Source organism: Scatophagus argus, chromosome 8 (assembly GCF_020382885.2).
Source record: "Scatophagus argus isolate fScaArg1 chromosome 8, fScaArg1.pri, whole genome shotgun sequence".
Taxonomy (NCBI): Eukaryota; Metazoa; Chordata; class Actinopteri; family Scatophagidae; genus Scatophagus; species Scatophagus argus.
Window position 1 is genome coordinate 21,116,896 of NC_058500.1, and position 26,126 is coordinate 21,143,021.

General features: G+C 41.0%; 3 protein-coding genes across 8 annotated transcripts in view; 1 reads left to right on the forward strand and 2 right to left on the reverse strand.

Annotated features, from left to right (window-relative positions):
• The window catches only part of LOC124063494 (plexin-A1-like), a 279,266-nt gene that overhangs the window by 181,351 nt on the left and 71,789 nt on the right, over nt 1–26,126 (forward strand). The window lies entirely within an intron of this gene.
• On the reverse strand, nt 592–5,389 carry LOC124063495. Of its 2 annotated transcripts, none has more exons than XM_046397219.1 (6): nt 4,781–5,389; nt 4,590–4,679; nt 2,388–4,458; nt 1,960–2,046; nt 1,279–1,387; nt 592–1,180 (listed from the first exon to the last, which is right to left on the reverse strand). In XM_046397219.1, the coding sequence occupies exons 1-6, from the start codon at nt 4,841–4,843 to the stop codon at nt 1,081–1,083; spliced, it is 2,520 nt and encodes an 839-aa protein (XP_046253175.1). In that variant the 5' UTR covers nt 4,844–5,389; the 3' UTR covers nt 592–1,080. The 2 variants fall into 2 exon arrangements, with proteins under 2 accessions (XP_046253175.1, XP_046253174.1); XM_046397218.1 differs by having other exon boundaries at nt 1,271–1,387.
• On the reverse strand, nt 11,749–13,558 carry LOC124063496 (N-lysine methyltransferase KMT5A-like). The gene is made up of 3 exons (XM_046397220.1): nt 12,770–13,558; nt 12,434–12,596; nt 11,749–12,256 (listed from the first exon to the last, which is right to left on the reverse strand). The coding sequence occupies exons 1-3, from the start codon at nt 12,897–12,899 to the stop codon at nt 12,025–12,027; spliced, it is 525 nt and encodes a 174-aa protein (XP_046253176.1). The 5' UTR covers nt 12,900–13,558; the 3' UTR covers nt 11,749–12,024.

The window sequence follows — 26,126 nt, forward strand, 5'->3', positions numbered from 1 at the left end:
ACTGTCTTTACTTGACAGATAGTACAGCCTTCAGTTCCTGAAGGATTTAGTTATTTTTTTATTTTAAAAATCACATAGGGTACTGTCATCAACGGACAAAATTGCTTCTATCAAAAGACAATTTAAGCTAGAAAATCTAAGCAAAAATCAAAAAGGCCCTCATCCTACCTGCTGTTACTTCTAAGACCTAACACTGGGAATAGAATTTGCACAGACCTGAACCACCTAACAGCTAAAATGTAAATATTGTTGTATGATCTATGATATATAAATGTGGACCATTAAGGTCCTTTAACATCAGTGTGAATGATATGGATGTTAACAATGTGATAAAATAAGTTAATGCTATGTAAATGACTAGAGAACATGCTCTACCTTTACCTGCCTTTGCTAATGTAATTACATTCCACATCTATTTATGTATAGAAATATGTACATACTGTATGCATTGAGAACTTGATCTAAATCAGTGGATGTAAATGGTTTGATGTGATCAGTTTGCAGTATTTATCACCACCATCATCAGACTGTCACTCACAATCCCCAGTTCTGATTGTGACATAAGTCACAACACAATGTTAGCTTCTCAGCAATTTGAAATTTTGTTTAATTTGTTCTTTGTATATTGGGATGCAGGAGCACATTTTGTATGCAGAACTGTCATCTTGTGTTTCTAACAACAGGTAACAGACTGATGTACTCACGCAGACTCCATTGGGTTATATACTGTCTCCATCAGAATAAAAAAAGGAAAACAAATAGTGAACGCACTTTTTAATCTGATTAATTCTGCTGTGAACAATCCTGAAACACAACTGTACAATCACAAAAGCTCTTCTTTTGGTCTCTGATTTTTATGATTGCTGCCACTACAGTGGTTACTTTACCATGTTTATTATGCAACTACAGGCAACTTTATGTGGGCTAAATAAAAACAAACAACACCACATTTGCGAACTAGGGTTTCAAACCTTTTTTTTCAGAGCTGTAATGCGATTCTTTACATAAAACTTAATAGCTAGCCAATTTCTGTATCTAAGAGCTCTTTTCTCCAAGTCGATACACTTATCGCAATCGCTTTTACCAGGAACCCGGCATGTTGTGATAAAGGACATCATGTGCTTTTCCACAGCAGCAACCTCCTCCTCCTCCCACTTCTTCCTCTTGCCAGGCTGTCGCCCTATAGACCCACACAAAACACAGGCGTTCTCATTATATTTCTTTACATTTTTGAGCAGCCAATCTTGAAATTTAAGATTTAAAACTTTACCTTTTAACCTTTTCAGAGGTGTCTGGTTGTTTGTGGCTTGTGTAGCCGAGTCCTCCTGTGGTACACTGTGGCTCACATCTGGCCCTGTTGTCTCACTCTCAGTTGTGACTGATTGCTCTGAGAAAAAAAATAAATTAGCATGTCATCCTGTTGGATATTTGTTGGAAATGGTGCCACCTTTCTTCATTACTGTTACAGTCAGTGAAAGAATTTCTGAACCATGGACGAAGTATATTTTGTGAGGGCACATCATGACCTTTGGCCACCAAAATATCAAGGAAGACTGCATGGTTGTATAATTGTTTTCTTGGTTAATATACTGTAATATCTTCATAAAGTAATCAGGTCAGAAACACAGGCAAGAATGGCTTATGAATTAAAGTCACCACAAAATGTATCAAGCATGGACTTCATCAAGTACCAAAATAATCCTTCTAAATAGAAGGATTATTATAATGATCTGTTAATGATCTGTTCAATTACAGTTGACTCACTGAAAAAGAAGGACTAAGTATACAAATGATTCATTTCCAAACAGATAATGTAATGCTGATGATTGATTTTATGATTTTGTTCAAGCTCTTAAAAATGGAAATCTACACTTCAATCACATCTTGATGATTTTGCTTCAATTACACACACACATATACACACACACACATACTGGGGGGAAAAAAACAAACACTTACTCATTGAATCTGACTCATAGGCTGATTCGGGGTCATCACATGGGGCCCCAGGGTCTCTCTCCTGGTCGCTGTCAAGGTACACATTCTCTGTGGAGGGTAGGAAGAGGAGAGGGAGGAAAATGTGTGAGGAGCTGTACAGAGAGAAAAATGCATCAGTGTGTGCTCAAATACATAAATGAGTGAAAATGTATACATGTGAAAATGTATGCATGAGAGTAAAAATATATGAATGTGAGCGAAATGAATAAATATGAGTGAAAATGTATGTATGTGAAAGGAGAATGCATGTGTGTGAGGATGAAATCCTTGTATGGCCCCTCAAAAATGACAAATGCATCACCTGATCCTTACACATTTGAATAATGCAAAAGTAATAAGTCCAAATAAGTTAATAATGTTTTTAAGTGGAACAATTAAACATTTCATACCATGTGGATCAATGCTAATATCATCCAGGGACTTGCCCTTGAACTCTGAAAGACGTCCCTGCTCCAGAGCCATAAGAATCTTGCTGATTTTAGCAAGTTGGAGTGTGCCCTCGGGAAGTCTGTAAAACTGTCTGTGGACTCTTATGTCATGTCCCAGGAAATCTGCCAACTGGTCCAACTCTGTGTTGGTGAGGTTAAGGACCTGGGACAAGGTTCCTGTTTGTTTTCGTAGTTTTGTTGAAGTAAGATTTTCGGGGCTTTTTGCACCACTGACCTTGGCGAAGTATCGAAGACCATCAGTCCCACGGTAGCAAATCCGACTGGCTGGCCTTGCAAATAGGTATGTGTTCTCTGGTAGAATTCCACATTCCTGTCGTTTGCTGACAAGCAGATCCAATGCCTGTTGCATTGCTGGAGTTAAGAGTACAGGTACTTTTCGTCCCCTTTTACCTCTAATTTCCATTCTTCGGAAATGCTGACAAAGTCTCTTTTCTAGATCTGAAAGTGCAACATTCACATCCTCATGTGGATCAGATACATTGTGAGATAAATATGCAGAAAGAGGAATTTTTGACACTTCCCCAGCTCTGCGTCGGTTAAACAAAATTACTTGTGTCAAAATGACCTTTGTCAGCTGCGTGTATGTCTGGAGGGATGTCTCTGAGGACAATCTGCTGAAAAGCTCTTGTTGCTGAGCATCTAAATAGGAGTGGAGTGTCTGCACATCTTTGGTGAATGGAAGCAACTGGGGGGTGTTCCACTTTGACTCCTGAAGTGTTCTAAGTGAATCAGATGATATCAGTTCATTCCACCTGGTTTCATACACACTGCGGAATGTACGAGCTTCTTTTGCTGCACTGTAGTCACTTTGTACATTTGCACGACTTTCAACAAGCATTGAAATCTTTTTCAAGCTATATCCAATTTTGAGAGCCAGACTTGGACAACTGTATGCATTTGTGTCACAACTGTAGCCTGCTATATTTTTCACTGCTTGTACAACGTGCATAAAATTTGCAGGCTTGATGTGATCTTGAATTGTCTTCAGAGGAGTGGTTTTCCTTGAGCATATGAGAAGCCTTCCCAGCTCTCTCAATTTCTGACGAATATATTCATGTTTGCTGACGTCAAATCCAAGCCTATTGTATAAATGCTCACCATACTCCATTATACAGGCATCAGATTTGACTGCAAAATACACATCATCTTGAACCATGTTGTTAAGCAGCTTCCAAAGTTTTTCCTTCACTCCAGATGGTGGAGGTGCAGCAAATGCACAGAGGGCCTGGACGCGAGTTCTGCCAGGTTTAAGTGGAGTATTAGGCTTGAACTTGCAGATCTTCATGTGCCTCCAAAGGACCTTCTTTAAGAAAAGGCCTTGACAATATGCACAATGCAGAAAATTCTCCACTTGAGATTTATCCTTTGGTTGCTTGCGAGGCACAACAGTTCCAACACCAGAATTCAGCACTTCAACATTGTGTGCAAAATTGCCCTTGTTTCTCAAATGTTCCATATGCACTCGTCTTTCTTGGGAGCCTTTTGGGAAGGACACAGCCCTTGCAACCTCTGGCTTGTCTTGATGAGCACGCTCCAAATGCCTTGCCATTTTTATAACCCCCAACTTACAGTACACACAATATTGCTTTTTGTTGTACATTCTTGATCCATCATCTTTTTTACAAACAGCAGGTATGGAAAGTAAACTGTCAGGCGGTTCACCCAGGGGAGAGTCTGTATCAGGTCTAGCAGGTTTTGTGGTGTTAATAGTACTTGTTTGTGCTGGACAGGATACACTGCTTGAAGATCTCCTACTTTGTTTTCTTACAGGTGAGCGCCCCCTCTGAGTTGTTGACTTCAAAGAACTGCTGTCCTGTTCTCCAACATCCACCGTCTTCCCTATGTTTGGAAATCTCAGCTTCTTCATTTTCTGATTAACTGGGACAATAATGTCGCTTGTATCTGTATCTTCAGAGGAGTCTTGACCACTCTTAGGAATATACTCTTCTCCACTGTCGTCTGAGGTGGGATCAAAAAGCTCATCTGAATCAAAATCAATGCGTCCACTCATCTTTAGGAGATAAAAAAGATAAAATCAATTAAGTCAGCACACTAATTAAGCATTTTCATAAATACTTAAATGCAAAAAATTAGTGTTCAGCATATGCATTACTATTTCTGTACATTTTTTGTTGTGCACACCTGTATACTTTTGGTCCTTCTCAACCTTGGAGTAGACTGTCTGTCCAGGTCAGTGGGGGACAGATCAGATTCAGTAGGTGGACTCCATGTCTATGATGTCCAGAAATTTTAGATTACATTTGTACCAATGTACACGATAAAAAGGAAAAATGTCTATTCAATACTCAATACTAAAAATAACTTCAAAGTACCAGGCAGCTTTCATTTAGCTGGGAGGAACTGGTGCATGGACACAGAGACTCATCAGAATCCATGTAGCTTACAAGGTGACGATCGACTCCAGCTTTGTTTGATGAAAGAATCGGTCCTGATTCATCCTTGTTCTAGAGAAGAAATAGTGAAGACATAATATATGAATAACACACACATATACATACATACACAAAGAAAGACGACTAAGATTAAAACAATTTGGAATAATTTATTTATTGAATTCAATTTAAACTTGTTTGCATTATTGTATTATTATACTTAAAAAAACCCCACTACAAATTACTTTAAAAATGTCTTTATGTAGGTCTAAAGTTTCAAGTTGGTTGTGATTTGTCAACCATATGCTGCCTGATAGAGGACTTGTGAAAACACTGACGTTGCTTAAATTAAAGAAAAATACAAGGCATAGCAAAAATTTAAAATGTGCAAAACCTGACTATACTCTTTCACTGATGAAGATTCTAGATCAGTGTCACAATATCCTAGCGAGTCCCCACTGAGTCAGAAAACCAGACTGTGCTTGGCAACATGTCTGACACAACAGTTTAACCAATGTAGCCAAACCAAACATGTATTTCATAGATTTTTCATAGGTCAAATTTGGCTCTGGTAAAAGTGAGTTTTGTATAGCTTGCTATAGCACTGCAGTGACTGGTACAAATGGAAAACAAGTGAATATCAAGTTGTACAGGGTTGAACTGAGCTGTGACACAAGAACTGATGTAAAGTACAGGAAGCACACTTAGCCTGTGTTATAGGCCTTGTCTTAGACGTGTATTTCAGTTGACAGTAAGAATGAAAGAATCTCATCAGTGTCACTAAGAGTGCAGAGTAATACTTAGCTACAGTGGTCCCCACAAGACACCGTACAAGTGTGTAAGACAGCAGCTAGAGTAAATGGCTGGCTGGTCCCCACTTAGTAAGAAAACCATACTGTGCTTGGCAACATGTCGGAAACCAGTTTAACCAATGCAGAATAAACCAAAGTCTGGGCACAAGAGCAAATGTTGCACCTATTTGAGTAAAAGAGAAACACTGATGTTGAAACTAACTGATTCTTACCTGTATGATGGTGGATGGAGGTGTCTCAGCAACCTTCTCTGCTGGTGTGGAGACCTGAGAGTGAGAGGACTCGGCCACACAAGGCTGTTCTTCTGTCTGAAATAATAGGTCATCATTAATGAGCAGTTTGTCAACAGAAATAAGTCTATTAGACTACATGATAAAGCAACAGTGAAAACAAGACAGAAGACTATAGCATAAACATCAATGTCAGTGTGTACCTGGCTCTAAATCATATTTTTTTCCATAGGTTCACTTGTCTCTGGCTACAATGAGTTTTGTATAGCTTGCTATAGCACTGCAATGACTGGTACAAATGGAAAACAAGTGAATATCAAGTTGTACAGGGTTGAACTGAGCTGTGACACAAGAACTGATGTAAAGTACAGGAAGCACACTTAGCCTGTGTTATAGGCCTTGTCTTAGACGTGTATTTCAGTTGACTGTAAGAATGAAAGAATCTCATCAGTGTCACTAAGAGTGCAGAGTAATACTTAGCTACGGTGGTCCCCACAAGACACCGTACAAGTGTGTAAGACAGCAGCTAGTGTAAATGGCTGGCTGGTCCCCACTTAGCAAGAAAACCATACTGTGCTTGGCAACATGTCGGAAACCAGTTTAACCAATGCAGAATAAACCAAAGACTGGGCACAAGAGCAAATGTTGCACCTATTTGAGTAAAAGAGAAACACTGATGTTGAAACTAACTGATTCTTACCTGTATGATGGTGGATGGAGGTGTCTCAGCAACCTTCTCTGCTGGTGTGGAGACCTGAGAGTGAGAGGACTCGGCCACACAAGGCTGTTCTTCTGTCTGAAATAATAGGTCATCATTAATGAGCAGTTTGTCAACAGAAATAAATCTATCAGACTACATGACAAAGCAACAGTGAAAACAAGACAGAAGACTATAGCATAAACATCAATGTCAGTGTGTACCTGGCTCTAAATCATATTTTTTTCCATAGGTTCACTTGTCTCTGGCTACAATGAGTTTTATATAGCTTGCTATAGCACTGCAATGACTGGTACAGCTGAAAACAAGTGAATATCAAGTTGTACAGGGTTGAACTGAGCTGTGACACAAGAACTGATGTAAAGTACAGGAAGCACACTTAGCCTGTGTTATAGGCCTTGTCTTAGACGTGTATTTCAGTTGACAGTAAGAATGAAAGAATCTCATCAGTGTCACTAAGAGTGCAGAGTAATACTTAGCTACAGTGGTCCCCACAAGACACCGTACAAGTGTGTAAGACAGCAGCTAGAGTAAATGGCTGGCTGGTCCCCACTTAGTAAGAAAACCATACTGTGCTTGGCAACATGTCGGAAACCAGCTTAACCAATGCAGAATAAACCAAAGACTGGGCACAAGAGCAAATGTTGCACCTATATGAGTAAAAGAGAAACACTGATGTTGAAACTAACTGATTCTTACCTGTATGATGGTGGATGGAGGTGTCTCAGCAACCTTCTCTGCTGGTGTGGAGACCTGAGAGTGAGAGGACTCGGCCACACAAGGCTGTTCTTCTGTCTGAAATAATAGGTCATCATTAATGAGCAGTTTGTCAACAGAAATAAATCTATCAGACTACATGACAAAGCAACAGTGAAAACAAGACAGAAGACTATAGCATAAACATCAATGTCAGTGTGTACCTGGCTCTAAATCATATTTTTTTCCATAGGTTCACTTGTCTCTGGCTACAATGAGTTTTATATAGCTTGCTATAGCACTGCAGTGACTGGTACAAATGGAAAACAAGTGAATATCAAGTTGTACAGGGTTGAACTGAGCTGTGACACAAGAACTGATGTAAAGTACAGGAAGCACACTTAGCCTGTGTTATAGGCCTTGTCTTAGACGTGTATTTCAGTTGACTGTAAGAATGAAAGAATCTCATCAGTGTCACTAAGAGTGCAGAGTAATACTTAGCTACGGTGGTCCCCACAAGACACCGTACAAGTGTGTAAGACAGCAGCTAGAGTAAATGGCTGGCTGGTCCCCACTTAGTAAGAAAACCATACTGTGCTTGGCAACATGTCGGAAACCAGCTTAACCAATGCAGAATAAACCAAAGACTGGGCACAAGAGCAAATGTTGCACCTATATGAGTAAAAGAGAAACACTGATGTTGAAACTAACTGATTCTTACCTGTGTGATGGTGGATGGAGGTGTCTCAGCAACCTTCTCTGCTGGTGTGGAGACCTGAGAGTGAGAGGACTCGGCCACACAAGGCTGTTCTTCTGTCTGAAATAATAGGTCATCATTAATGAGCAGTTTGTCAACAGAAATAAATCTATCAGACTACATGACAAAGCAACAGTGAAAACAAGACAGAAGACTATAGCATAAACATCAATGTCTGTGTGTACCTGGCTCTAAATCATATTTTTTTCCATAGGTTCACTTGTCTCTGGCTACAATGAGTTTTGTATAGCTTGCTATAGCACTGCAGTGACTGGTACAAATGGAAAACAAGTGAATATCAAGTTGTACAGGGTTGAACTGAGCTGTGACACAAGAACTGATGTAAAGTACAGGAAGCACACTTAGCCTGTGTTATAGGCCTTGTCTTAGACGTGTATTTCAGTTGACTGTAAGAATGAAAGAATCTCATCAGTGTCACTAAGAGTGCAGAGTAATACTTAGCTACGGTGGTCCCCACAAGACACCGTACAAGTGTGTAAGACAGCAGCTAGTGTAAATGGCTGGCTGGTCCCCACTTAGTAAGAAAACCATACTGTGCTTGGCAACATGTCGGAAACCAGTTTAACCAATGCAGAATAAACCAAAGACTGGGCACAAGAGCAAATGTTGCACCTATATGAGTAAAAGAGAAACACTGATGTTGAAACTAACTGATTCTTACCTGTATGATGGTGGATGGAGGTGTCTCAGCAACCTTCTCTGCTGGTGTGGAGACCTGAGAGTGAGAGGACTCGGCCACACAAGGCTGTTCTTCTGTCTGAAATAATAGGTCATCATTAATGAGCAGTTTGTCAACAGAAATAAATCTATCAGACTACATGACAAAGCAACAGTGAAAACAAGACAGAAGACTATAGCATAAACATCAATGTCTGTGTGTACCTGGCTCTAAATCATATTTTTTTCCATAGGTTCACTTGTCTCTGGCTACAATGAGTTTTGTATAGCTTGCTATAGCACTGCAATGACTGGTACAAATGGAAAACAAGTGAATATCAAGTTGTACAGGGTTGAACTGAGCTGTGACACAAGAACTGATGTAAAGTACAGGAAGCACACTTAGCCTGTGTTATAGGCCTTGTCTTAGACGTGTATTTCAGTTGACAGTAAGAATGAAAGAATCTCATCAGTGTCACTAAGAGTGCAGAGTAATACTTAGCTACGGTGGTCCCCACAAGACACCGTACAAGTGTGTAAGACAGCAGCTAGTGTAAATGGCTGGCTGGTCCCCACTTAGTAAGAAAACCATACTGTGCTTGGCAACATGTCGGAAACCAGTTTAACCAATGCAGAATAAACCAAAGACTGGGCACAAGAGCAAATGTTGCACCTATATGAGTAAAAGAGAAACACTGATGTTGAAACTAACTGATTCTTACCTGTATGATGGTGGATGGAGGTGTCTCAGCAACCTTCTCTGCTGGTGTGGAGACCTGAGAGTGAGAGGACTCGGCCACACAAGGCTGTTCTTCTGTCTGAAATAATAGGTCATCATTAATGAGCAGTTTGTCAACAGAAATAAATCTATCAGACTACATGACAAAGCAACAGTGAAAACAAGACAGAAGACTATAGCATAAACATCAATGTCAGTGTGTACCTGGCTCTAAATCATATTTTTTTCCATAGGTTCACTTGTCTCTGGCTACAATGAGTTTTATATAGCTTGCTATAGCACTGCAATGACTGGTACAGCTGAAAACAAGTGAATATCAAGTTGTACAGGGTTGAACTGAGCTGTGACACAAGAACTGATGTAAAGTACAGGAAGCACACTTAGCCTGTGTTATAGGCCTTGTCTTAGACGTGTATTTCAGTTGACTGTAAGAATGAAAGAATCTCATCAGTGTCACTAAGAGTGCAGAGTAATACTTAGCTACGGTGGTCCCCACAAGACACCGTACAAGTGTGTAAGACAGCAGCTAGAGTAAATGGCTGGCTGGTCCCCACTTAGTAAGAAAACCATACTGTGCTTGGCAACATGTCGGAAACCAGTTTAACCAATGCAGAATAAACCAAAGACTGGGCACAAGAGCAAATGTTGCACCTATTTGAGTAAAAGAGAAACACTGATGTTGAAACTAACTGATTCTTACCTGTATGATGGTGGATGGAGGTGTCTCAGCAACCTTCTCTGCTGGTGTGGAGACCTGAGAGTGAGAGGACTCGGCCACACAAGGCTGTTCTTCTGTCTGAAATAATAGGTCATCATTAATGAGCAGTTTGTCAACAGAAATAAATCTATCAGACTACATGACAAAGCAACAGTGAAAACAAGACAGAAGACTATAGCATAAACATCAATGTCTGTGTGTACCTGGCTCTAAATCATATTTTTTTCCATAGGTTCACTTGTCTCTGGCTACAATGAGTTTTGTATAGCTTGCTATAGCACTGCAGTGACTGGTACAGCTGAAAACAAGTGAATATCAAGTTGTACAGGGTTGAACTGAGCTGTGACACAAGAACTGATGTAAAGTACAGGAAGCACACTTAGCCTGTGTTATAGGCCTTGTCTTAGACGTGTATTTCAGTTGACTGTAAGAATGAAAGAATCTCATCAGTGTCACTAAGAGTGCAGAGTAATACTTAGCTACGGTGGTCCCCACAAGACACCGTACAAGTGTGTAAGACAGCAGCTAGTGTAAATGGCTGGCTGGTCCCCACTTAGCAAGAAAACCATACTGTGCTTGGCAACATGTTGGAAACCAGTTTAACCAATGCAGAATAAACCAAAGACTGGGCACAAGAGCAAATGTTGCACCTATATGAGTAAAAGAGAAACACTGATGTTGAAACTAACTGATTCTTACCTGTATGATGGTGGATGGAGGTGTCTCAGCAACCTTCTCTGCTGGTGTGGAGACCTGAGAGTGAGAGGACTCGGCCACACAAGGCTGTTCTTCTGTCTGAAATAATAGGTCATCATTAATGAGCAGTTTGTCAACAGAAATAAATCTATCAGACTACATGACAAAGCAACAGTGAAAACAAGACAGAAGACTATAGCATAAACATCAATGTCAGTGTGTACCTGGCTCTAAATCATATTTTTTTCCATAGGTTCACTTGTCTCTGGCTACAATGAGTTTTATATAGCTTGCTATAGCACTGCAATGACTGGTACAGCTGAAAACAAGTGAATATCAAGTTGTACAGGGTTGAACTGAGCTGTGACACAAGAACTGATGTAAAGTACAGGAAGCACACTTAGCCTGTGTTATAGGCCTTGTCTTAGACGTGTATTTCAGTTGACAGTAAGAATGAAAGAATCTCATCAGTGTCACTAAGAGTGCAGAGTAATACTTAGCTACGGTGGTCCCCACAAGACACCGTACAAGTGTGTAAGACAGCAGCTAGTGTAAATGGCTGGCTGGTCCCCACTTAGTAAGAAAACCATACTGTGCTTGGCAACATGCCGGAAACCAGTTTAACCAATGCAGAATAAACCAAAGACTGGGCACAAGAGCAAATGTTGCACCTATTTGAGTAAAAGAGAAACACTGATGTTGAAACTAACTGATTCTTACCTGTATGATGGTGGATGGAGGTGTCTCAGCAACCTTCTCTGCTGGTGTGGAGACCTGAGAGTGAGAGGACTCGGCCACACAAGGCTGTTCTTCTGTCTGAAATAATAGGTCATCATTAATGAGCAGTTTGTGCACAAGTGTTCACAACAGCAATCATTGCACATTTTTTACTCCAAGTGAAATGTTGAAATGTTGAACTAATGTTGAAATTCAAAAAACTGTTATGTCACAATGATTATTACTGTGTAGGTGTTATATCCACATTAGTGCAAGCTCATTACTGCATTGCCTTAATTTTCTTTAAATGTATACAAAAAAACAAATATCTCAAAAAAACTGTATGATAGGCTGCAAAGCTTTCTTTAATTGTCGAAATCTGAACAGAGGCACAAAAATCAGAATCATTCTGGTGCATTATATTTAAGCCACATTTGACACTGATAATAAATAATGACATACCTGTTTCCTCCATGGCCAATCATTTCCACCATAGTCATATGTAATTTCTTCTCCTGGCTGTATGTCCCTCAAAGCAAATAGGCAGAGGTATGGTTTGGCCTCCGTAATGACCCTCTTCATTTTGCAGTTTGGATGCCTGTGGTCATCATTGACAAGGCGTCCAAGGCTGCCATCTTCTTGGGCTGCATCAATGCTTTGGAATAGCAAAAAATAAATGACTGGGCTTGATAATATTAAATTACTGATTAAAGTACCTTTTTTCTAATTTGCCATTACTCTCATGTTCCTTGTAACACCATAAGGTTATTATGAGATTTGTCAGTGCTACCAAAAAAAGAAAAAAAAAAAAAACAATCAATCAAAACCTTACCACCATGTCTTTTCTTTCCAGTAGAAGTCAAACATGAAAACAGCACATGAGCTGTGATAGGTCCTCTTCCTCTTTATTGACTCTTCCAAATTTATCAACGTCCCTCTGTACTCCACCACAAAGTCTCCTTTTGAGAAATGGGATTTGGCAAACACCCCTCGACCTGTTAAAACCAATACTACAAATGTTATTTTATACAGTTTAGGCTGGAGGGGTTAAAGTGCACCACATTAAAAGTGAACTGGATTCATAACAAGATAAAACACAAAGTATGTTTTATATTTTACACAAACGAGGTCATAAACTTGCATACGGAAGGTGGCAAACACACAGTACCTTTATAGGAGTTGATGTATTTTACTTCCAGTTCTGCAGTCTTGTCCAGTGCTTTCACAACATGTTCCACTGCATCCTCTAAGGGAGGCCTCCTCCTCCTTCGTCTTGAAGCCATCACATACCTAATCATTAATACAAAAATATCATAATATTAACAGAGTTTGGGGTTATATAAATATTGCATTTCATGAAAATGTTTAAATGAGTTATACTAGTTACTAAGAGTGATGGCGAACAGCCAATCATCTAACAAACAGTCCCACATCATGGTTTTCCTTGTCTATCGAAGGCCAAGGCGGCCGCCGCCTTGGTTAAAGCGTGTGTGGGAGGGGGGCGTTCAGGTGTAGTATCTTTTGCGCACATAAAGCCTTTATTTTCAATGTAGACTCACGCTCACAACCCAGAACAACAAGCTTGATTTTCAGCCATGGAGGGAGGAGCGTAAACATTCTCAGCTTGGCATTCTTGGCTTTTAAATAGACCCGTGACGTAGCTAATTAGCTAGCGCTAGCTGCTCTGCTAACGTCAAGTAGCTCTCCCTCAAAACTCACGATTTCACTCTATGACCAAATACGTCATGCTGAAGTTGCTTTTAGACGTTTTTTTCACAGACTCGCGTAAATAAATGTTAAAGTTATGATGACTTACCTGTTTGAGTCCACTCTGCCACTTGACCTGCACGCTGTGCCCGTCTGCTCCTTCAGCTGTCATGTCAAAGAGCGCTTGTTCTGTATCATCAGTACATCCAGGAAATGTGGTAAAGGTGCATTACAGATGACTCCGACCGCCAGTCATGTCCCGTAACGTGTATCAAGCCCACCCATGTGTGCCCCTCCCCCACCAATCTATCCACGGCATAAAAATTAAAACTATTTATTAAGCAATGAGACCCAGTGTTTTCTCCACGTGTAAGTACTAATTTAAACGTGCAAGACTTGACTTATTGCTATGTTTTTTGGTAATGCACCATAATTACATATCAGAAATTGATTTAAATTGTAATGGCAGTATCTAATAACCTTTACTATTCACCCCCAAAGACCCACATATAGAAGAAAATTGTAAACATTTTTTTTACCTTTTAGATGTTGTCTAAACTCATAATCACACCAAAATGATAATCACACAAGTAATATTTTTATGAATGATATTTTTCATAAAAACATTGAGTTATTTATTATTTATTTTAGAATTATATTTACTGAAATCAGATATTTTTTTTACAAATCCTGGAAAACTGAATGAAAACTCTAACTAAATTATGATACTCCCAAAAGCAGTTCTATTTCTCTGAGAAGCAGAGCTGGACCATTGCACTTTCTGCAAAGCATGTAGGTGTAGCCTTTAGCATTGTGTCTGTACTGTCCTCTATTATTTTTTACAGGAAAATGTCCAATCATGTCCTTGCATACTTCTTTTGGTGCTGATACTTGGACAAACAAGTAAAACCCTGAAAACATGAAGACCTGTACTATACATATGTTTAAATAATCTATTAGTCTATCCTGAAATACTGTAGATAATATGTTCTTTAATCCGAATGTAATCATTAAGATTCAAGATTCAAGAGTCTTTATTGTCATTATGCAAGCATAACGAAATTTTGTGCAGATTCTCAGCTTAAAAACACACTTATAAATAGGAGAACATTGAAATTGCACACTTAAGAAAAAATATAAAAATATAAAATACAAAATACAAAATGAGGTAGATAAAAACAAAGTGCACTTAGTGCCAGACTATGTGTATGCTGTGTGTGTGTATGCAGATAGACGGAGGGTGTATGTGTGAAGTCCTGTAGGGGGGTGGGACGTGAGTGTTTCACTGTATAGGGGTTATTGCTTTAACAGCTCTGGGGAAGAAGCTGTCCCTGAGTCTGTTGGTGCTGGTTTTAATGTTCCTGTACCGCCTTCCTGATGGAAGCGGTACAAACAGTTCGTTGCCCGGGTGGGTGGGGTCTGTGGCAATGCGTCTTGCCTTCTTCTGGACTCGGGCAGTGTAAACTGAGTCTAGATCTGGTAGACTGCAGCCTGCAATCCCCTGTGCTGTCCTCACCACCCGGGCTAAATCCTTTCTGTCCTGTGCTGTCCAACTGCCATACCACACAGTCACACTGAGACACAGGATGCTTTCGATTGTGGCTCTGTAAAAGTTCATGAGCAGCTGAGTAGACAGTCCAGTCCAACTTCCTGAGAAAGAAGAGCCGTTGTTGGGCCTTTTTCACCAGGTGTGAGGTGTTCACTGACCAGGAGAGGTCAGAGGAGATGTGGATGCCCAGGAACTTAATGCTGTCCACCTGCTCAACCGCCTTCCCAAGTATACAGATGGGAGCGTGATCAGTCTTCCTGGACCTCCTGTAGTCCACTATGACCTCCTTGGTTTTGCTGATGTTCAGGATGAGGCTGTTCCTGGAACACCACTGTGTCAAGTTCTGGACCTCGTCTCTGTAGTGGGTCTCATCATTGTTAGATATGAGACCCACTACAGTGGTGTCGTCCGCGAACTTAACAACCATGTTTGTGGGGTGGATAGCAGAGCAGTCGTATGTGTACAGTGTGAATAAGGCAGGGCTGAGTACACAACCCTGCGGCGTGCCAGTGTTGAGGATCAGTGGGGCTGATGTAGACTCCCCTATCCTCACCACCTGGGGCCTGTTGGTGAGGAAGTCCCTGATCCAGGAGCAGAGTGAGTCTGACAAACCCAGGTTGTGGAGTTTCAGGGCCAACATATCTGGGGGGACCGTGTTGAAGGCCGAGCTGAAGTCCACAAATAGCATCCTAACATAGGTGTTAGGATGCTGCAGGTGAGTCAGGGCCGTGCGAAGTGCTAGCGAGACGGCATCCTCCGTAGAACGGTTCTCCCTGTAGGTGAACTGCAGACTGTCCAGGCCAACGGGGATGGCGTCCTTGATGTATCTCAGGAGGATCCTCTCGAAGCACTTCATGATTATAGGGGTCAGAGCGACAGGTCGGTAGTCGTTGAGGCAGGTGATGGTTGATTTCTTGGGCACAGGCACAATGATGGAGGACTTCAGGCACACAGGGACCGTGGACAGCTGTATGGACAGGTTGAAGATGTCCAGGAAGACTCCTGCCAGTTGGTCAGTGCATGACTTCAGTGTGCGCCCTGACACCTTATCTGGACCTGCAGCCTTGTTGGTGTTGACTCTCCTCAAAGCGGAGGTCATTTGGTGCAGCTGCAGGACGAGAGGCTGCTGCTGCACCTCTGACTGAGGAAGGTCAGCAGTTCTTCTGCTGCTTGGAGAGTCGAAGCGTGCGAAGAAGCTGTTTAAGGTGTCAGGTAGGGTCAGGTCATGGCTGACCTGCTGGTCATTCCGCTTGTAGTCCGTGATGGTCCTGATGCCTTTCCACATGTTACGTGGATCGTTGTCATTGAAGTGCTCCTCAATGCGCTGCTTGTGCCTGTGTTTAGCCAGCTGGATGCCCTTTTTCAGTTCTTTCTGGGCCCTGCTGTAAGCCAGCCTATCTCCTGACCTATAGGCTGCATCCCGGGCTTTTAGCAGGGGCCACACTGTGCCGTCCACCCATGGTTTTTGATTAGGAAAAACCGTGATTGTCTTTGTGTAATAATGTAATAAAAACACTGCATTTTGATCGAAACTCAAAATTGTAACAGAGGAGACATTTAAAACGTATGAATGATCAAAAACACAAACATTTCTTTTTGTATTTTCCTAATAAACAGGTAAAAAGTTCATCAATATGAAGTGCAGCTGCAGACAGGGGAAAATCCGCTACCACTTTGACCCAGCCCTCGCACTCCTTTCGGTCTGCGGGAGCCGCAGCCACCCCCTCCCCTATCCTCTCTTCTCTCCCCCCTTTTTGTCATCTGCTGTGGTGTACTGTCCACTGACGTACACAAAAATACACATGTACAAAAGACAGGTCCCCCGTCCGCTATGTGTCATCATATTACCATAGCAATGTGTTGAGACTTGGATGCTCATCATGACTGCAAAGTTTCATCCACATTGGATGAAGTATGTTGGAGAAACAGGCAAAAATGCATCCATTTCCTGTGTGTTGGTGAAGGGTCAAGTGGCGGAAGAACAGCCAGACCGTGTAACACAGACCAAAGCTGTTGATAACTCTTTGTCCTTTATGCCTTCAGAGTGACCTGAAAAAATTATCAGCTCGATCAGACAATTCCCTTAGGAGGAGTTTGATAAAGTATGGCGAGTGTGAAATACAAACTGGCGCAGTTTGTCCAAAATGGCGGACTTCCTGTATATTTTAGAGGATACCTCCAAGAGAGAGATTTCTCGTATAGAGACGATACATCTGTGTACCAATTTTCGTGTCTGTAGGTCTTACAGTGACCCAGGTCTTATTCTAGGGGGCGCTGCAGAGCAATTTGGACCCGTCCGCTTGTGATGACAGAGTTATATGAAAACTGGGACAGGGGCTGATGTAATTACTAAGTTTAAGGCATATTGGATTAATAATTCAAGAAATACAGCAACTTTCTCCATACTGGCAAACGATCAACTGTGCAGCGACACACCGTCCCCACCATGTACCTTTCAAAAAAGCTTTTGATAGCTTTTGCTTATTCATGTCCTCAGAACCATGTGACAAAGTTTGGGGTTGATCAGATCATCTCCCTAGGAGGAGTTCCTTCAAGTACAACGTGTGGGAAGAGGAAAATCTGCCAAAACAGAAAGCATACTGCCAATAGGTGGCGCTATGAGTGTATCATCATATTGGCATATCAATCTGTTCAGACTCAGATGGTCATTATAACTGTAAAGTTTCATCCACATTGGATGAAGTATGTGAGAGAAACAGTCTATTTTTGCATTCAAGTGTCTGCACATGTGCAGATGAGCCAAGTGTGTGTGAAGTGTGTGTTCCTGCCTTACCAGGTCCGACCAGTAGGGGGGTTAGTGAGTTAACCTCACTTAAGCACACTTAAGCACACTTATCTGGTTGTCATTACATTGTGGGGTAGCCCCTGAAAATTTGACAGGGCATCCCTGTAGCCATTGTTTCAATGAATTTAATGCTCTCCCAAGTGGGGACCAGGGTTTTGGTCCCCACCAAGATTTTGGTTCCCACACTGTGAGTGTGCTGTCCGATGCTGGTTCCCACCATGTGATAAAGACAAACACACACACACACACACACACACACACACACACACACACACACACACACACTCGCACATATGTTCATTTCTTCATTCCTCTCTGCTCTTTAATGTTTTATAAAACCCTGATGACGTTTCCGCAGGGAACAAGAACCATAGTAAATATACCAGCCTAAACACAACTTTGCATGTGCTTATGAAAGGATCTCGAGTGCATGCGTGTGTGTGTGTGTGTGTGTGTGTGTGTGTAAGCAGATACATGTTGTCTCGTGGCTAAGCCTCCATCTCTCTACCCCCTCCCTCTCTCCTCGTCAGGTGGGACTGTGATAGGATACAATTAAGGTAGCTGTAGATAAAATGATGATGAATTGCAGTGGTGTGGTAGACTGATAGACTCAAACACACACACACACACACACACACACACACACACAAGCCTGGCAAACCACTAAAACGGAAAAGAGGGAAGCAAAAAGACAAAGAGAGAGAGCCAAAGAGGAGGTGAGGGAATTAGGGGCAGACAATGACGGTGCAACAGAGAGTGTGATGGAGGAGGTAGAGAGAGGCAAGAGAGAATGAGAAGCATAAAGAAAGACAGAGGGGAGGAAAGAAAGACTAAGCTCAGCAAGCAGACTGGGGAAACAAACAAATGAGGGACAAACAGATGGAGAGAGAATGTATGTGGAATATAAAAGATGTGCATATTTGAGAAAAGAGAAAGTGTTGCCGAAAGAAAAGAAAATCATGATCCGTGCAAAAGTGAAACTGCTGAGATTAACGAGAGCAGCAGAGGATGAAAGGATAGTTGGGACAATAGGGACTGTTACATAGTTTTTCAGCAGTGCGATGTTCAGTTGTACGTCGCAGGAGTCTGGCAAGTTGCTAAAGCAATCTTATGTCACATTCTAGGACCTGTTTGAAAAAGCAAACAAGGCAACCACTTTCCCACTAAACGACTCCTGTTCAAGATGCCGCTGAGCAAGGCATTTGAAAAACCATGCCAATGCCTCCATGTGATAGACACATACATAACTTCCTGTCTAAATATTCATCCAATTTTGACATTGCAGATTCTCGCTGTTGCAGGCACTTTCTTGTGCAAGATGAACATCTATTGGCACTCTTTGGAAACTTGAGTTGCGTTATCAATCATAGTGTACGAACCGAATTCGAATGCTGTCAGTGTTACGTTATTGTTGCATGGTAATGCAGTTTGAGTGTGGATTAATTTGAAATGTCTACATTGTATTACTTACATAACTTTGATAAAAATGAATACTGACTTGATGTTCACTGTGATGGATTACACAAATCAAGCGAGTTTCAACTCTGCTATGTAAATTTCATACCCTACATAAACAGGGCACTGAAACAATTTAACACATTAAGTTGAGTTACTGTAACTCATCATGATGACTGCTGCTCAGCGTGTGAAAACAGCTGTATAATGTCTTCTTTGGTGCTGAAGGGAACTTCAGTCTGATTAAGACACTGAGTACTTTATTTAAGACGATCAAGCCGCATTGTGGCGGCATTCTGTTTTGTTATTGTTTTTTTTATCATTATTATTATTATTTTTATCATTGCAATTGTTAACTCCTCTATGGGAATGTGGTGAGGTTTTTTTTTTTTCATCTGCATCTGGAAAAGACATTGATGAGAGCAGTAAGCCAAAACAATGAGCTTAAAGGCAGTAAACCATTCTTTAGAACTATAGAAATAGCTGCACTGTTTGGTAATAACAAAATAATATTCTGTGGGTTTGTCACTACTAACGACCCTTGTACATTGCACATAGCCATTTGACCAATTTTGTGATAATGAAATATTAATTAGCACAGCTTTAAGAAGATGCAAATGTGCATATGCCCACGCACATATGAGTTAATAGGAAAAATGAGAATGAAGGGGTTAATACAGAGGATCAACGCACAGACGATCTGTCTATGATTGATGACCTGTATACTTTCTACCATTGTAGTCAGTATTCTCAGTAGAGATGTGTGTGTGTGTGTGTATCACAGCTGGCTGTGAGTGGGACAGTAGAGTGTAATAAATCACAGAGAAAATTAGCCAGCAGTAGATGTACACTCATCCATTCATTCTTACTGTCTCTTTGTGCATTATTTAGCCCCTCGCCAAACACTGAAACATTGAACTTGCATACTCAAATACACCAGGGACCCAAAGTATGCATGGATGCACTCTGGGATGTTCACAGGAAAACACTCGCTGGGGAGGGCGCACACTCGCAGGCACACATAGACACGATGCATACAAGCTCTGTGGATACCCACTGGTTCATGGACAACACACACACACACACATCCTCCCCAGGGGTTTGGATGCACAACGCGAAGCAGACATATGGAGATTCTCCACATGATCCTCTTCCTAATCATGTGGAGCAGACGGAGACTGTAGCATCAGCAACAACCAGCAACCTGCTTTACATGATTTATTATACTGACACACATAGGCTATCAAACACTGTGTGTGTGTATGCATGAACTTGCCACTCTAAATCCATACATCTGGGACAATCAGTTTTAGGAGGATGGCAGACTATGCATGTTTGTGTCCACAGTACATGAACTGGTCCAGACTTTGCTCTTGTCTAGACTATTCCTGACTTTCACACATATAGTAGATATCCATTACAACTTATGTTCAGTACGAGTAATTGTGTCCTGTACGTTCACAGACATAGACATGATTTTTTTTCTTTTTCCAAAATGAACTTCTTGTTAGTACATTGGCTATTTGGAATAACAAAACTCAACAAAACCTATAGACATTTCAATTTTCACTTGCTCCATATTATATCTGCAAAGGTGGAGGCTTAAATTAAATAGAAAAATGAAATGAATGTAATGAAAATACCATTGAGTACTTCATGTGTTGATGCTTTTATCAACATTTTCTTTCTCCACCTAAACAATGCACATGCCTAAATATAACCATTAAAAATCATAATTACACTTTAGTTAGCATGTGCAGATATTGTAGGAAAACACAAGCTGTTGACAGAGGAAAGTATTGCTATGAAGAATTATTATTCGCATGTTTTTAACACAGCTTGTTTAAATTCATTTATGGATGAACCAATACTGTTAATAAAGCCCCATTGAACTGAAATGAATACAACTGAACTGAAAGGGGAGAGCTTGCGTGTGTATGTGTGTGCAGGCAGTGTATTTTTAACACACGCTCAGGTATCCTTCAACATGACTAATTACATGAGGGTGACCTGCACATGGACGCGCACACATATGCGCACACCTCTCTGTTTCTCTACCTTCTCCCCTCTTCACCAGCCAGCTGCTCTGTTTTGTTAACATCGGCAGTTTTCATTCCCTCATACACTCAAGCACACACACACAAACACACATGCCAGCCATATCTGCTCATACAATCCGTGGAGACATGCAATCCATGGAGACGATTCATGTAGCGAGAGAATAAATGAGTGCGGGAGCAGATAACGAATGAACCCGTGCCAGGTTGGTGTGTTACTGTAATGAGGCCAGGGACGGCTTTGTGCTCACCTTGTAGTTTTTACACCTCCTCCCCTCCCTCTCCTTTTTTCTCCTCTTGTCACCTCCCCTTCTTCTCCTCCTTGTCCCCTATCATTACCTCCCCTCATCTCTGTATCTCTTTTATAGCTTATCCCTAAACTCTTCTTCCTTCTGCTGTCCTCTACTCTTTTATGTCCCATTTACTCTCCTCTCCCTGTTTTCCTCTCCTTTGTTCCTCCTTCCCTTTTGTTGTCATCCCTTACCAGAATCTCCTCTCTTCTCCTCTTTGCCTTCTCTAGTCTTTAATATCCTCTCCTCCTTTTCTAATTCCCCTCCTCTCACCGTCTCCTTATCTGCTATTCAGCTAGCAACCACCCAACTTCCATACCATATCCCCTTCTTTTTCCTCTACCCTTCGCTCCACCAAACTTCCTGTTCTCTTTTCCTTTCCCATCCTCTCCTCTCTCCTCCCTAGGGGGGGCTACACTATGAGTTGGCTCAGGTAGATTAATTACATGCAGTGACATGGAGAAGCTGGCCAGAGGCTTCAGTAATGAGTCTGATTACTCATCTCCAGCAGCTCTGGGTGCTCGGGGGAGGGAAGTCAGGATGGCAGGCCAGCAGAGAGGTCCGACGCTCAGTTGGGGGAGAGCAACTTTTACCTACAGGGTTTCACTGATACAGAGTTTCTAACAGCACTGCTGCCACCGCTTTTAGATCAAAGCTATACCAAGAGTCAGTGACATGCCGATGGTCGATACTTATTCTGTTCAATATACTAAAAAAAAAAGGTACCCAAGAAAATATTTCAACCAGGTCACATCCAAACCTGACCACCTACATGTGCATATCTGTACTGAATTATTTAAACAAGCTGTAGGCCAGCAAGACAAAAATCCAAACAGCTAATCACCAGTAGACCAGAGGAATGTCTGGTATGGAAGAAATCCTACATGGACGCCGTCTGAGAGACAAAAACAAATTAAATGCAGGAAATGTGGAAAATATGAACATGGATAATAAATCACAAACTCATACAGAAAGACTCAAGACTCATACAGACTTTTTTCAGTCATATTACAACCCTCTGTATATCAATATATTGTTTGAAACCTCCTTCTGTTTCCCCGTTTCCTTCTGTAGCTCCTGAGACACAGTGAGTACAGTACACTATAATCATATTCACTTTCACACACACAGCTAGAAAAGAGAACTCAGAATAAAAGGCTGAGAATGAACAGTACACATGATCTGGTGCTTACAGTATCTGCTGTGTGATATGCAAGGTGAAAACCGACAAGCTTTATGTTTAAAATAAATAAATAAATAAATAAATAAAGGATTAGGCATTCAACACAACTGTTAACCCACAATATGTACAATATTATACATACTGGATAAGACTGCGTGGTGCCAAATAAATTGAAGCAAGCTAAAAATGATCAAACAAGTGAAACATTTTGCTATTGTGAAGAGATAATGTAGCCATTTCAGCTCTGAAAATTAGCTTTTTAGCATTTATCTTATTTCAGCAGTCAGTATATATCCTGTATTGCATACATTAAAACACTTTTTGTTTCAGCATACCCATGATTTGATAGCCAACACTTTAATATCCCAATAAAGATCCTTTAAAATGTGGACGTTTTGTGACGAGAGGTCCAAATGGAGGCAATGCCTTAAGCAGCATCCCATAATTAGATGTGCTTTCATGCCATAGTTATAATCATGATGTCAAGAGTATCTGTCATTTTCAAAAGATGGCTGTCTAATTTTGGAATAAATCTTTGCATTTCTGTCTCAGTTGGATTCTTGTCCATCAAAAAGTTTAGTTCTATTGAGAAGATAAAGTAAAATACAGTAACAGTGACACCTGACAATATATCACTGCTGATGCAAAACTTATACGAAGTTTTGTGGATAAATAGATGCATTGTCTTCGTGAACTGAACACTAAGTCATGGCAAAGTGCCTGCATCAGATATCAGGTGCCACCCATAAATCTCATTAGAGAAGTATTTTAAGCTTCAGTGTCAGAGTAGACTAATTGCCGGTGACTGACAAGACCAGTATGATAAATTGCTAAAGTGTCAGCTCAACTGAATGTTGATGTGGCTCTTTCATCGTTTAGATAAAGTTTTATCCACTCTAGCAGCATGCTTCTAGGGATGACAAATTTGCTTGGCCTTTGTCCACAATGAAATATCTCCACAATTAATCAATGGATAGGATGGAATTCCATAAAATTTGATCCAGTTATTCATGGTTCCCAGAGGACGAGGCCTATTTACTTTGGTGATTCCCTTTTTCTTTACAATGAGATTGACATTTCTAATTTTGAGTGAAATATCATGACGAGTATTGGACCGGCCATAAAATTTAATACACAAATACAGGTGCAGTAACTTTGATGATCCTCAGATTATTCATCAAGTTTTAGCCTCGGGTCAAAATTTCATTTTGTCATATACTTTGTTTTATGACCAAATATTTGTAAAGTTAATTGCCAGTCCCATCAACCTCAGCTGTACTTTGTGTTTCGTGTCTTTTAGCAAACGTTAGCATGCTAATGCACGAAACCGAGACATGGTAACATTAGATCAGAATGTGAATATGGTCATTGTAAGCCTGTTAATGTGCATACATTAGCATTTAGCTATAAGCGCTGCTGTGCTTCAGGGAATCTTTACAGACCTGCTAGTATTGCTGTAGACTCTTAACCTTGTCCACTTGTATTACTTTTATAAAGAAAATTTGGGCAAGATGAAAAATAGATCTTCTGAAAGTTTTGTGACACCTGAGGTTGAAGGGCAGTTAAGTTCTAAAGTGGTTTTAGCTTGACTTGTATTCTTCTCTGAAATCCCTCAGCTTCAAACTTGTCTTTAACACCAAAGTGCTCAGGAAGTGAGTTAGACAGTGGGATATGCTCAGTGCGACTGGGTGGCACAGTGTTGCAGTGTCACACTGTGGTTTGTGTCGGCGTTTTAAACCATGTGACAGTATGAATAAAGCATGATGTAGCGGGCAGCAGGGTGGGCAGGGACTGACAAGAGAACAAGCTCACCCAGTGTTTTGGTGACGACAGACAAGTCGAAGCCCTTAAAGTTTAATGGGGGCCACGCCGCAGAGAGATGAGCAGCATGTGAGTGTGCGTGTGTGTGTGTGTGGGTCCTGTGGTTTCACTGAGGCTGGAAGCAGCCATACACAGGCCTTTAAACAGTGGGACGTAATAGTGATGCTAATAAAGTCAGCAGCCTACCTCATGTGTGATGGATCAGGGTCACACTGAAATACTGTAGTGGGAAGGAACCAATCGGCCTTTCCTTTGTGGAAAAGAGTCTTTTGGTTGAATCTCTCTGCCCTGGAGCTGCTGACCTCCCAGAATCCTGTGGTTTCACTGGTCTGTGTTCCTCTCAGCTTCTTAACTGTCTCAATGGATCCAGACTTCCCACATTCCCTCTTCTGTGGCTGCTTACAATGTCTCCATTATTTTTCTTTTTCCTCTTGTTTACATTCTTTTTTTCTTCTCTTTGTCCGATTATTTCATCTCCTTCTCCTCAAGGCTTTAGGCTGAAAAGAAACCATAACAGATCCAGTATCATGTTTTGCTTCAATAAAGGTTTACATGTATTATCAGTAGCTTATCTACTTTGCCTGTACACAGTCAGCCCATGCAGCTCATTATTTTTAAATAAGTCTAGTCTTTTAGTGCTTTAGCCAATTCCATACAAATCTGTGTTACAGCCTTGCAAAAGAGCTGATAAAGGTTGATGCTACTGGGTTGTGCTGACAGCAGAATGGTAGAGGCATGAGCCAGGTGACTTGATTCCAGCTGTGGTCCTTTGATGTGTGTCGTGCCTCTCGCTCCTCCCTTGCTTTCTGTCTGCCTCTGTACAGTCCTATCCAATGAAGGCAAAAACGCCAATAAAAATGATCATTACGGCTACTGCTATAGCGTTTTGGTGGCATAAATTACTGAGCTTTTTATATTGAACATATTGCTGAACTGCTCACTGTTAATGAAAAAAAATAAAACAAAAACATTTCTACAAAACATGTCTGCAAAACATGCACTTCCAACATATTCCAGCTAATTCAAGATTAATGTTTGTGTGGTGATATTTGGACTCGAACCAATATTTCTCTGACAGTATTTCTTTAACCTTTAAGTATTGTAGTAGCTAAAGCAAGACAGCCCAGCTGAACTGGAGTGATTTTAAATGGGTTAACTTTTGTAAAACCGTGACAAACAACCATATATCACCAGATCAGAAAACACTCATTTGAGTTCTTCAGTGTTTACTTTGACATCCTCACAATGACGTCTGTGCATCATAAGGTTGTTTGTGACACAGCAAATGAATGTTTTTGTTTTTTTTCGAGGAAAACAGATGCTGAACTTCTTGTTCTTCTGTGTTTTGACTGTAATATTAGTGTGTGTGTGTTTGTGTCTGTTTAAAGCCAGGGCCCATATGGGATGGTCGAGACCCGTCTATCAAATCCAGTGTGTCAGGGAGCAAATTGGAAATGCCAATTTCACTTTACACTGCTCTGTATCTTATCTCTTGCTCACCCTCAAACCACCACTTAGCTCATGCTTAAATGAATAAGGTCCTCTCGCATGTCTTCCAGTGTCCGATTTCAGTCTGCTTTTACCTCTCCGACTTCTCCTCCTTCTCACCGTCTTCTTCTTTTCAATTCTCTGTATCCTTTCCCTCCTCTCTCTTCTC

What these genes read in the sequence shown, in the direction of transcription:
- LOC124063495 (XM_046397218.1), bottom strand. Translation starts at nt 4,843, where the DNA reads ATGGATTCTGATGAGTCTCTGTGTCCATGCACCAGTTCCTCCCAGCTA. An exon ending in AGCTAAATGAAAGCTGCCTG is followed by an intron (nt 4,680 to 4,780) that starts GTACTTTGAAGT and finishes TGGACATCATAG; the next exon opens with ACATGGAGTCCACCTACTGA. An exon ending in GAAGGACCAAAAGTATACAG is followed by an intron (nt 4,459 to 4,589) that starts GTGTGCACAACA and finishes TATCTCCTAAAG; the next exon opens with ATGAGTGGACGCATTGATTT.
- LOC124063496 (XM_046397220.1), bottom strand. Translation starts at nt 12,899, where the DNA reads ATGATTAGGTATGTGATGGCTTCAAGACGAAGGAGGAGGAGGCCTCCC. An exon ending in ATACATCAACTCCTATAAAG is followed by an intron (nt 12,597 to 12,769) that starts GTACTGTGTGTT and finishes TGGTTTTAACAG; the next exon opens with GTCGAGGGGTGTTTGCCAAA. An exon ending in TGGAAAGAAAAGACATGGTG is followed by an intron (nt 12,257 to 12,433) that starts GTAAGGTTTTGA and finishes GCTATTCCAAAG; the next exon opens with CATTGATGCAGCCCAAGAAG.